Source organism: Augochlora pura, chromosome 7, assembly GCF_028453695.1.
Source record: "Augochlora pura isolate Apur16 chromosome 7, APUR_v2.2.1, whole genome shotgun sequence".
In the NCBI taxonomy this organism is placed as follows: domain Eukaryota; kingdom Metazoa; phylum Arthropoda; class Insecta; order Hymenoptera; family Halictidae; genus Augochlora; species Augochlora pura.
The window spans coordinates 34,857,752-34,869,732 of NC_135778.1; the positions used below are offsets into that span (position 1 = coordinate 34,857,752).

At 36.8% G+C, this 11,981-nt stretch overlaps 4 protein-coding genes across 5 annotated transcripts; 3 read left to right on the forward strand and 1 right to left on the reverse strand.

The window, feature by feature from the left end:
- The first annotated feature begins 3 nt into the window (after nucleotides 1–3).
- Keap1 (kelch like ECH associated protein 1) lies at nucleotides 4–2,996 on the forward strand. 2 transcript variants are annotated; one of them, XM_078186969.1, is made up of 7 exons: nucleotides 4–136; nucleotides 267–575; nucleotides 647–811; nucleotides 884–1,551; nucleotides 1,635–1,883; nucleotides 1,950–2,248; nucleotides 2,338–2,996. In XM_078186969.1, exons 2-7 carry the CDS (start codon nucleotides 276–278, stop codon nucleotides 2,523–2,525), a joined length of 1,869 nt encoding a protein of 622 aa, XP_078043095.1. In that variant the 5' UTR covers nucleotides 4–136; nucleotides 267–275; the 3' UTR covers nucleotides 2,526–2,996. The 2 variants fall into 2 exon arrangements, with proteins under 2 accessions (XP_078043095.1, XP_078043096.1); XM_078186970.1 differs by lacking the exon at nucleotides 4–136 and having other exon boundaries at nucleotides 481–575; nucleotides 660–811.
- Nucleotides 2,997–3,099: 103 nt separating this feature from the next.
- Nucleotides 3,100–5,412, forward strand: Shams (glucoside xylosyltransferase 1 shams). The gene is made up of 2 exons (XM_078185199.1): nucleotides 3,100–3,905; nucleotides 3,979–5,412. Exons 1-2 carry the CDS (start codon nucleotides 3,465–3,467, stop codon nucleotides 4,630–4,632), a joined length of 1,095 nt encoding a protein of 364 aa, XP_078041325.1. The 5' UTR covers nucleotides 3,100–3,464; the 3' UTR covers nucleotides 4,633–5,412.
- Nucleotides 5,413–5,552: 140 nt separating this feature from the next.
- On the forward strand, nucleotides 5,553–9,925 carry Kz (putative ATP-dependent RNA helicase kurz). Its single transcript, XM_078186326.1, has 10 exons — nucleotides 5,553–5,757; nucleotides 5,849–6,028; nucleotides 6,100–6,384; nucleotides 6,440–7,003; nucleotides 7,070–7,421; nucleotides 7,482–7,722; nucleotides 7,789–7,981; nucleotides 8,054–8,756; nucleotides 8,837–9,688; nucleotides 9,763–9,925. The coding sequence occupies exons 1-10, from the start codon at nucleotides 5,683–5,685 to the stop codon at nucleotides 9,837–9,839; spliced, it is 3,522 nt and encodes a 1,173-aa protein (XP_078042452.1). The 5' UTR covers nucleotides 5,553–5,682; the 3' UTR covers nucleotides 9,840–9,925.
- A 105-nt stretch (nucleotides 9,926–10,030) lies between these two features.
- On the reverse strand, nucleotides 10,031–11,930 carry LOC144472894 (thioredoxin-related transmembrane protein 2 homolog). The gene is made up of 5 exons (XM_078186327.1): nucleotides 11,421–11,930; nucleotides 11,170–11,350; nucleotides 10,922–11,108; nucleotides 10,653–10,848; nucleotides 10,031–10,582 (listed from the first exon to the last, which is right to left on the reverse strand). Exons 1-5 carry the CDS (start codon nucleotides 11,562–11,564, stop codon nucleotides 10,484–10,486), a joined length of 807 nt encoding a protein of 268 aa, XP_078042453.1. The 5' UTR covers nucleotides 11,565–11,930; the 3' UTR covers nucleotides 10,031–10,483.
- Nucleotides 11,931–11,981: the final 51 nt, after the last annotated feature.

Here is an 11,981-nt window from a genome sequence, read left to right on the forward strand (position 1 = left end):
CCGTTCGGCTGCATCCATTTCCCCCCTCTTGATCTTCAGTACATCGAGAAAATTCACACGGGCAACACGAGCTTCTTTAATTATTCTCGTATCTGTCTGCCGTCGGAGGGCCTGTCTTGGCTTCTTAGTCATTCATGTAAGTGTTTGTCTGTGTTGCAACGCGTATACACGGTCGTTATACAAATCGAAAGAATACACCGTGTTCGTTGATCTATCATGACGATTGTAAAGAGACATTCCCTGTTTGAATTTCCAATTCTTTTCAGTTTATTTTAATGGATGAAGTCAACAGAGATTGTTTGAATAGGAAGGAAGCTCGAAGTAGCTTCCACTATCAAACCCTTGGAACCAGTTTGCCATTCATGGCATCCGATGATAAAGATCTGGAGGGTATGGATAAACATGAAGACCTTGGTGACATGACATTTCACATGACCAGTTACATCAAGGATGCCATGAAGATGATGTTCATCATGCGTACTCATCACATGCTCACTGATGTTGTATTGGAAGTGGGTTCAGAACTATTTCACGCACATAAAGTTATTTTAGCAGCTGCCAGTCCGTATTTTAAGGTGATTTATAAAAAACTAAATGTGGATATTATAGAGCAACGAACAAATTAAAATCGTTTGTAATGTTATAGGCAATGTTTACAGGAGGCTTAAAAGAATCTGAAATGAACAGGGTAAAACTTCAAGGTGTTTGTCCAACTGCAATGGCACGTCTAATGTTTTTTATGTACACCGGCCAGATAAGGGTCACAGAGATCACAGTGTGTTCACTTTTGTCAGCAGCCACTATGTTCCAGGTAGAAGAATGTACTATTAATATACTTTTAATCTGTATACTCTTATCTCTGATTTTCTATTTTTGACTACAGGTTAGTAATGTTATAGAGGCCTGTTGTGCTTTTCTGGAAAAACAGTTAGATCCAACTAATGCGATTGGAATCGCGAATTTTGCCGAACAACATAATTGTCAAAGTTTACATCAGAAAGCAAATCAATTTATTGTTCAACATTTTAGTCAAATATGTCAGGAAGAGGAGTTTCTTCAATTATCGGCAATACAATTGATAGCCTTAGTGAGAAAGGATGAGCTAAATGTACAAGAGGAGAGAGAAGTGTACAATGCTGTGTTGAAATGGGTAAAGTACAATGAAGAGGCCAGAGGAACTAAAATGGAGCATATACTGCATGCTGTGAGGTGTCAGTACCTCACCCCAAACTTTCTGCGAGAACAAATGAAGAATTGTGACGTATTAAAAAAAGTACCTGCATGCAAAGAGTACCTTGCACAAATATTTAAAGACTTGACCCTGCACAAGAAGCCGATCGTCAAAGAGAGAACTCCGAATACTCGAAGAGTAATATACATCGCCGGTGGTTTCTTGAAACATTCGTTGGATGTTTTGGAAGGATATAATGCGGATGAGAAGACTTGGAGCCAACACGCGAAACTAGTCGTTCCTAGATCTGGTTTAGGAGGAGCGTTCCTAAAGGGCATGTTTTACGCTGTTGGCGGAAGAAACAACTCACCGGAGAGTAGGTAAGAACTGTGTAAAAAGGAGCGACGAAACAGGCCAGGTTTATGGACCGTCGAAGTTAAAGCGTTATTTATTCTCTACACAGATACGATAGTGATTGGGTTGACCGATACAATCCAGTTACAGATCAATGGAGAGCATGTAGTCCAATGTCTGTGCCTCGAAACCGTGTAGGAGTCGCTGTGATGGATGGACTGTTATATGCTGTGGGAGGCAGCGCGGGTGCAGAATATCATAGTAGCGTTGAATGTTATGATCCTGATTTGGATGTGTGGAATAATGTGAAATCGATGCACATTAAAAGATTGGGGGTTGGAGTAGCGGTGGTCAATAGGTAAACGATCAATGAAAGGTGAAATGGAAATGACACTGCTTTACGTGAGAATGTTAATACCAACAGATTACTCTATGCAATCGGTGGTTTCGATGGAACGAATCGACTAAACTCCGTAGAATGTTACCATCCTGAAAACGACGACTGGACAATGGTGTCACCGATGAAATGCAGTCGATCAGGGGCTGGAGTAGCTAGTCTTGGGCAATTTATATACGTTGTAGGTGGCTACGATGGAACTAGACAATTAAATTCTGTTGAAAGATACGATACAGAGAAAGATATGTGGGAGTTTGTTAGTAGCGTTACTATTGCCCGCAGTGCACTTAGCGTTACGGTATTAGACGGAAAATTATACGCAATGGGTAAGAACCATTAAACAACTCTATACATACAGCTTGCTAAACCGGGTTGATTAATATTCGAGGATTACTTAATTACACTCTTGTTTTAGGAGGATACGATGGAGAACACTTTTTAAGCATTGTAGAAATTTATAATCCTGCAGAGGACGTATGGGAACAAGGAGAACCTATGACTTCAGGGAGATCAGGACATGCCAGCGCGGTGTCTTATCATCAATGTCCGATACACTGTGATCATTTAGATCACGCTATAGCATTGGAGAAACCACCATCGTGATACATGTAGTTATAGGAAAACAATTTATAGCCAACGAACATTCATACGAAAGCACAAAGAAGAAATAAGCAGAAAAAAATAATGTCAGATTGAAATTTTGAAGAAGTAAAAGAATCAACTACTTCTTCATTACCATAGACTGACTGTTTCCACTAAATCAAATGTGTCTAGTTCCTGAGATCGGAAACCGATGATCTCGCAGAATTTTTCGAATCTAATTGTTAATTGTTACAACTATGATTTTATGCTTCAAAGGACCAATGATTAACTTCCAATAAAAGTAGTATTTAGTACAATGTTTTTGACACAAAATAATGTAAAAACCTAACGATGTAAATATATTTGTATAGCGTTGTTATTTTTGAGAAATTTTTATAGAATTTTCTTATTTGAATGTCACTGTATATTTGTAACATACTGCTAAAATAATATTTGAAATATATTATATATGCCGATGAAACTTTTAAAAAACACGCAAGTGTAATCTATTTCTGTTTCCCCTTTTGAAAATACGAAATGAATTTACCGACCATGCTCATAGTTATCGAATCCGATGAAAATAGTACGTGGGTGTTCAAAACAGGTTCTGTTGTCAAGATGGACCACATCAATCGATATTTTCGAAAGTGGAAGAATCCAGACGATTCTACAGTGAAAATGTTCTTGTAAATCGTGATTAAAAAGAAGTTTTCCATTCTTTGGATAGATATAACGTTGCTATTTGTCGTTGTTGCATAATATTTATGCACATAACCATATGCAACTGTCCTCCACCTGTTATCATTGCTTCCATGTAGCGGTGGGAGGTTATAAATGTACATTTGAATTTTCGAAACAACAGTAGAGAACGTCAAAATGCCAAGTTTTTCTACTGTGTTATCCACTGATTCTGTATCGGCGAGAATTCGGTGGAGGATGTGAAACTTTCAAAGTACAACGATGAAATCTGTGTACAAATTATTTCTCCTGTGCCTTATCTTCGTTGCGCTAATAATACTGCTCAATTTGACCAATTTGTCGAATAAATTATACGATGCGCAGACCAAAGAGGCTGCTGTTTCGATCGCTGCTAAAAAGGCTGCATCATCCCCAGCTACAGGGGAAGTGACAATATGTGTTGTAGTTTGTGGAGACAGATTGAACGAAGCATTGACAATGCTAAAGTCTGCTCTAGTTTTCACCAGTAGACACCTAAGGTTCATTGTTTTAGCTGAGAACAATCTGATCCCAGCATTTGAGGAGAAACTGTCTGAATGGAAGCTATTATCAAACAAAAGTTTCAAGTTTACCTTAAAATCTATCACTTTTCCCGAAGGAAGCGATGCAACTATGTGGAAAAAATTATTCAAGCCTTGTGCTGCTCAAAGATTGTTTCTACCTGTAGGTATTTTAACACGTTGCATTTTTCACAATTCAAATTTCTGTTAATATACCACAATTTTTCATATTGCAGTTAGTTTTAAATGACACAGATGCTGTCTTGTATGTAGACACAGATACCCTGTTCTTGGCTCCGCCAGAAAAGATTTGGGATAAATTCAAGAAGATGAATTCAAGTCAATTGGCAGCTTTAAGCCCAGAACACGAAGATCCTAATACAGGATGGTACAATAGATTTGCAAAGCACCCATATTATGGAAAATTGGGTGTAAATTCTGGAGTGATGTTAATGAATTTGACAAGAATGCGAGAATTCCATTGGATAGATTATGTGATACCCATTCACAAGGAATACAAATTAAAGATAACATGGGGAGATCAAGATATAATTAATATTATATTTCATTACCATCCTGAGAAACTTTATGTGTACTCTTGTAGATACAATTACAGACCAGATCATTGCATGTACATGCCTGTTTGTACCAAGGCAGAGAAAGAAGGGGCCTTAGTATTACACGGGTCTAGAGGAACATTTCATTCTCAGAAGCAGCCGCCGTTTAAAGCTATTTACAAAGCTATGCAAGAGTATCAATTGAACACAGATCCATACGATTATTTATTGTTGCCAATGAGGAATTACTTAGCTTCAGAGCACAGATCGAATTGTGGCAAAGTGTGGAAAGTATTCATTATACAGCCGGAACTACATTTAGGACAACAGTAATACTTAATGTCTTCCTCGACAAAAGCAATAACGCGTAGAACATAGATTTTCGATTAGTAATTATCTTATTATCAGTCGAACAGTTTTCTAAGATTTTGGTAAATGTTTAACGTAGTAACAGGCAAATATTAATAGAGCTACCATAGCATAAACAGTTCTACACGTTAATGTAAATCCTCTCAACAGACTGATTCTATTTGATAGTGCATTCTCATTTTATTTGTTAACAAGTGCGCTGTGATTGTTACTGTTTAACACGATGTAACTCGAAACACGTGTCATTACAGTTTTATCTAAGATCTTTCGACAATACTCGTCCGATAGATATAGAATAATGAATTTAAAAGTTTTCTTATACTTAATAAGTATTGTTTTGCACGCAATTTCGAATACTTTTTGAATGTATATTTACTACTGTTACACATAGAATCTCGACAAAATTTTATACAAATTTTGTGCGTGCACTTAGAATGCTAAACGTTTTTTATATGGGGTCGGGTCTAATTCACCAAAAAGAGAGTCCTTCTTTTTGTAGAAAAGTAAATAGGAAAAATGTCAAATAAAATTTCCTTACATGAGCTTTTGTCTTCTAGTAAATAAATTTTGTATTTGATTCGTTAAATCTTTCAGGCTATTCATAAGTGTGTGTAGCTTTAATTATTAACTTTAAAGCGTACAATCTTCCATGAGGGAGGGGTTTAAAATTTTTATATATTTTCAAGTTGTAATGAACTATTTATAAAAATAAAATCGTTGATGAAATACCGAATAAAGGAATTACCGATACAAGGTGTTAATAAATTATTTATTATAATTAATTACTAAAATGACATTTGTACAGATGATAAAATAGAAAATTATAATATAGTATCGATAAAACAGACATCTACGTACGCTACTATGTGTATGGGTTTCAAAGCACGTGGATAAGTTAAACCTAACCTATGTTTGTAACTATATACACAAGCAACTGCCAAACAATTGTGCATGGGCTGAAAAGAAAGTAATCAAAATAGAATGAAATAATTTAGTGAAATACTTCAATTAATCATGTCCAGAAAACGGTTCAATTGGAAAGCAAGACATAGCGGGGAAGTTGAAATTGATAACTCGGATACGAAGAAGGTATTTTCTATGAAGTATAATATTTTTGCAAAACTAGTTTTAGAAACTAGAGATTGATTGCACATATATATTCAATTTTCATTTTACGTAGATTACTTTGGATATTAAACACCGTAAAGATAATTATGATAATTGTAACGCGTTGGTTCTTCCGAACGAAAAAAGGAAAACAAAGAATAAAGTTAAGAAAGTTACTGTCACTCGACTACTATCTAAAAAGCGTAGAAAACAATTAGAAAATGTTGTTGAGAAGAAAAAGAAGAAGTTACAAGTAAGTTGCTTCATGTACCAAACACGATTTCATTTGTATTATTGGTTCATGTAAATTTTGTTTGCGAACAGAGAGCTACACTTTTAGAAGAATTAGCGAAAGTCCAAGCAACACCACAAGAATTACAGCAGTATGTGTCATTAACATCTATTCAAACCAAAGGTTTAAAACGCCACTTTAGGGAAGTAGATTTACCTACCAAGGAATATAATGACAAAATAAATGATGATTGTACAACCGAAGATAAAGAAATACCAATAAATGCTATTAAAGGTGGAAAGAAAATGAGATTGGCTATTTTAGCAGATGGGAGAAAAATAGATGCTGTATCTGATCCAAATGTTGTTGGATTTGATGTAAGTTAATAATTAGTCTATAATTGTCCAGGACATTAATGAGTATGTATTGTAGGAATCCAACGATAGCGAATCCAGTGATGAGGATTGTGAGCCTGAAAAAGAGGAAAATACTGTGGAAAATAATGAAACAGAAGTTAAAGATGATAATGCAAAGGAAAATCTTGTGCAAAATGTGCCAGAGATTATCCACAAAGAAGAAGAAACAACCAAAAAATTACAAACGCCAGTAGAAAAGAAGCCTGCAGTGTTTGTATTATTACAAAGAAAGCCAGAAATTCAGGCAGCTAGACTAAAATTACCAGTGGTAGCAGAGGAACAAGTTATTGTGGAAGCAATTAACGAGAATCCTGTTGTAATAATTACTGGTGAAACAGGAAGTGGTAAAACCACTCAAGTACCACAATTTCTTTATGAAGCTGGGTATGCTCAAGACAAGATGATTGGAATCACAGAACCCAGAAGAGTAGCTGCTATGTCCATGAGCAAACGTGTTGCTGAGGAAATGAACCTTACAGAGAAAGAGGTTTCTTACTTGATTCGTTTTGAAGGAAATGTTGGTCCAGAAACCAAAGTAAAGTTTATGACCGACGGTGTTTTACTCAAAGAAATACAAACTGTACGTAATAATTTTACAATTAGTTCATCATAATAAAAAAATATTTAATGATTATCAATTTTGTAGGATTTCCTGTTAACGAAATACTCTGTGATTATCTTGGACGAAGCGCACGAACGGAGCGTGTACACTGATATTTTAATAGGTTTATTGTCACGAATAGTACCGCTACGCAACAAGAGGAAGAATCCTTTAAAGCTTGTGATAATGTCAGCTACTCTGAGAGTAGACGAGTTTGTAGAGAATAAAAGATTATTTAAGGAGAAACCGCCGGTATTAACGGTGGAGTCTAGACAGTTTCCGGTTACAGTACATTTCAATCGCAGAACCAGCTCCAATTACGTCGCTGATGCACTGCGAAAAGCGATAAAGATTCATACTCGTTTGCCAGATGGCGGTATTCTAATATTTCTTACAGGTGCGTATGTCTTACAATAATTGTTATCTGCACTGTTTGACAAATGCATTTTTGCTTCAGGTCAACAAGAAGTTAATCTTATTGTTCGTAAACTGCGTAAAGCTTTCCCTGTAAAAAGCAAGAAGAAACTTATCAAGAAGAAAACCACCCAAGATGAAGAAGACATCAAGGAGCAAGATGTTCTCAATAAGAGCGATGACAATGAAGACTCAGAGGATGAGCTTCCTTCGAAAGAGGCCTTACGTTATAAAAGATTGCAACAGAAGAAGCAAATTCAATTACCAAATATTAATCTGGACGAGTATGTAGATATACAATTTTACACTAATTCCAATTTATAGTTATATTCTATGTATTTAACTTGCAGTTATGACGTAATTCCTACTGACGATACACACGAAGATCTAATCGAAGCACAAGATGGCGATGAAATAGATTTAGACGAGGATGAAAATGATGATGAGATCGACGATGTTGTTGATCTAAATATTTGTTCGAATGCAAAGCCATTGTGGGTACTGCCTCTCTATTCTTTGTTGTCAAGTCATAGGCAAGCCAGGGTAATTCCATAATTCATATTCTCATGTTCTCAAAGTAATTAGATCAAATTAAAGCGTGTTTTTCGTTTCTAGGTATTCGAACCTCCTCCGGAAGGCTATCGTCTGTGCGTGGTAGCCACAAACGTAGCAGAGACTTCTTTGACTATTCCTAATGTCAAATATGTTATAGACTGTGGGCGCTGTAAAACAAGAATGTACGATAAGGTAACAGGTGTAAGCACCTACAGAATCTGTTATACTAGCAAAGCATCCGCGAATCAACGAGCAGGAAGAGCTGGTAGAACTGGTCCTGGTCACTGCTACAGATTGTATTCTTCGGCGGTCTTCAACGATCAATTCGAACAGTTCAGTCAATCGGAAATTCAACGGAAGCCAGTGGACGATTTGTTGCTACAAATGAAAGTGATGAATATTGACAAAGTTGTGAATTTCCCATTTCCAACGCCACCAGATACTGTACAGCTGCAAACAGCTGAAACGAAGTTGTTAATCCTTGGTGCATTATACCAGCCTTTACCAGGCAAAGAAAGTTCCTATAGCGCAAAAGTTACACCCCTTGGACACAGCATTGCCGCATTTCCTGTTGCTCCGCGTTTTGGAAAGATGTTGGCTCTATCTCATCAGCATGATCTCTTGAAATACACTGTCTGCATGGTTGCTGCGTTTTCGGTTCAAGAAGTATTGGTGGAGGCTCTCAGTTCTGATGGTGGTGCGAAAACAAAGTGGTTACAAATGAGACGCTATTGGGCGGGAACAGGAAACAGTTTACTTCTTGGTAAATTAATTGGATACACCTAATAAAAATAAACCATGCACAGATACCTATTAATATAAATATACGTATTTCCGATATAGGCGATGCAATGGTTCTAATGAGAGCAGTGGGTGCAGCGGAATACGCTGGATCTAGAGGTAAACTTCTTGAATTTTGCGAGGAGCATGGTTTAAGACACAAAGCAGTGGTGGAGATCAGGAAGCTTCGGCAGCAGCTTACAAATGAGATTAACTTGAATGTACAGGATCTTAATCTAACGATTGATCCAAAAATGAAACCGCCAAGCGATATCGAAGCCAAGTTGCTCAGGCAAGTCATTCTGGCTGGAATGGCTGACCAGGTCGCGAAGAAGGTAATGCCAGATGAGATCAATGAAGATCAGGACAAGGCTAAATGGAAATATGCTTACAAAACCTTAGACATGGAGGACCCAGTATTCATGCTCTCATCCTGCGTTCTCCGCAAGACATGTCCTGAATGGGTAGTTTACCAGGAGATATACGAGACCAATAAAATGTACATGCGTGGCATCACAGCCATAGAACCAGAATGGTTACCTAAATTCGCTCCTTCTCTTTGTCAACTTGGGGAACCCTTGACTGATCCAGAACCATGGTATGACACAGAAACTGGAAAAGTTATGTGCAGTATCACTGGAACTATAGGAAGGGCTGGATGGAAATTACCAATAATGGATATGGAGCATCCTTTGACTATAGAAGGAGTGAAGCGGTTCGCTTCTTTTTTCTTGGAAGGGAAGGTCTGTCCGAAACTGAAACGATTCGTTTCCTCGCTGCTTTCGTCACCGCAAAGCATTAATAAATCGTGGGCGAAATTGGTACCACGAACACAGGAAATGTCTCAACTCCTACTGTCCCATGCGATTATGTCTAAAGAAAGATTACTCGAGATGTGGGAGAATGATAAGACTTGTAAGTATACATATATACTGTAGACAAAACAGTGGGATGATTCTGTAATAAAAAATAATTTCTATTAATTTCAGTTCTTTTGTCGACTTATCAAAAATGGTTACCGGAATCTGCGCATGGGGATGTCGCGGCAACTTGGCCACCTGTATAATCATTTTTATACATAAAATACCAATGTATACGACTTGTATACACAAGGCGAACCAATAAGAACGCTCATTACAATATCATAAAATAGACACAAGTTCTTATTGAGTTGCCCTGCACTTACATTTTCTTAAATTTTGTAATATATGAAAATTTAATACGGCACACGATGTACAGTAAAGCTTTACAAAAGCGTACAATTCAATAATTGTTTATTTTCAATGAAAATCGCAACGAGTTATTAAACGAGTTTGTATATATAACATGTAATTAAAAGTTATATGTCACTTTGAATAAATAGAACGTGAAATATTTTTTCACGTTTTCTACTTTCATATCATTCAATGTGGACAGCACTCATTCGACTGTACCTACCATTTAATAAATCATCGATCTTTCTTTGTAATTATACTAACGTTTCATTCTATCTTAATAGAATACAACGGTGCATGAAATGCGAACGATGATAAAAGATACAATGAAATATGTACAGATATTCGTATCCTTGTTTAAATTAAAATTTGCGCAAGACAATGGTAAGCTAAATCTATCTATTCTACACAGTAGAAGTTATTCGGATCCTAAGTTTGTAAATCTTCTATGAAGTCGATAACACATGTTAACAAGTATCTAGAGATTTGAATCCAATCATTCTGCCTTTACTGACTTCCTGTCTTTTTTCTTCAATGGATTGTTCTTGCAATGGTAGTGAAGATTAACTAAATCGAATGCTGCTTTTACGTTATCCTGCAAAATAATATGTTTTGGTGTTTACTGCATAGCAAAATAATGTATTACAAGAAAATAATACACGCACCAACGAAAATAGAAATTTAACCAGTTTTCCCTTATGGTCTGCATATGGGCGTCTATCTACCTCTCTACCTTCTTTAAACAGGATTAAAGTAGGCAATTGTTTGCTAGTACTAGCATCACTAATATGATACTTTGTACCTGCGTCAGGGCACCTCCCTAAGTCTACCTTTCCGAACTTCAAATTTGGCAAAACATATCTGAAAAAGGTACAAACAGGTGTGTAATCTTATTACCAACAGGAATATTAAGGCATAAATGAAATGAACAAACTCTGCAGAAAGTTCAGCAAATATGGATGCAAAGTTAACACAAGCTGGATTCCATGCGGTATAGAATGCAACCAGCCAAACAACTTTTGTGTCACGTTGCAATTCTTCTTGTAATGCGCTTGTACTGCGTAAGTATACTATCTCTTCTGGACCTCTGTAAGTTGGTTCCGGGAACACCAAACCACACACTACAATTATACATTAATGTAGTCAAATGAGTAAATTGTATAATACCAAATAAATACGCACAAGTGAATAGAATAGCGAACAGTATTCCCATACGAATGTCAGCATAAAGCCAAAGGATCAAATTGGCGACTTTGGTGTATGCAAAGCTGGATGAGAGGTAGTTTATCATAGTTACGCTACCAGTTTTCCTTGACCTTATCATTATAACAATCATAAGAAAAAATAAGATTTCTGTTTCCCTCTGAAACAAAGTTATTGATAATTTATCGGATGTTATTTTACAAAGGAACGGAAATCCTTTTCTGACTTACCCCATCGAGTTCGCATTCTGCTTGCGCGAACATGTAATGACAAATAAAAGGAATGCGTTTTGATACGATGTACGAAAGGCTGAGCAGAATGTTTATTAAATAATAGGGTTGTTGTAAACGCTGCAAATCTTTTTTGAATGCCATGGTGGTGCAACCAGTGCGTAGAGGTTACGAATCGTGATAAACAATGATAAATGAATGAGGACTAATTAGCTAATTGAACGAGTCAGTCTCAATGTCTCAACTCTTCTCTATCAACTCTCAAACGAGACGTCCCTCTACCTACAGTAGAGCACAAATAAGTGTCTCCAACACTTTTTTTCTCCCCGACAGGAACGAGGTTCAGTGTGGGGTGAGATGTGTACAGTGTGCAGGTATGTGTCCACGTCTGCTTTGGTCCACTTCTAATCCCCACCACCACCAATTCTACCACATCCGACTCGCACGCATCTCCACTTCTTCGTTTAGCCGAATTTATAGAATACAAATGACACGATGTAGCCCCTTTTCGAAGTAGCCTCCGAAAAATTATTAATAGTTCATTGATCAGGACAGATTTCT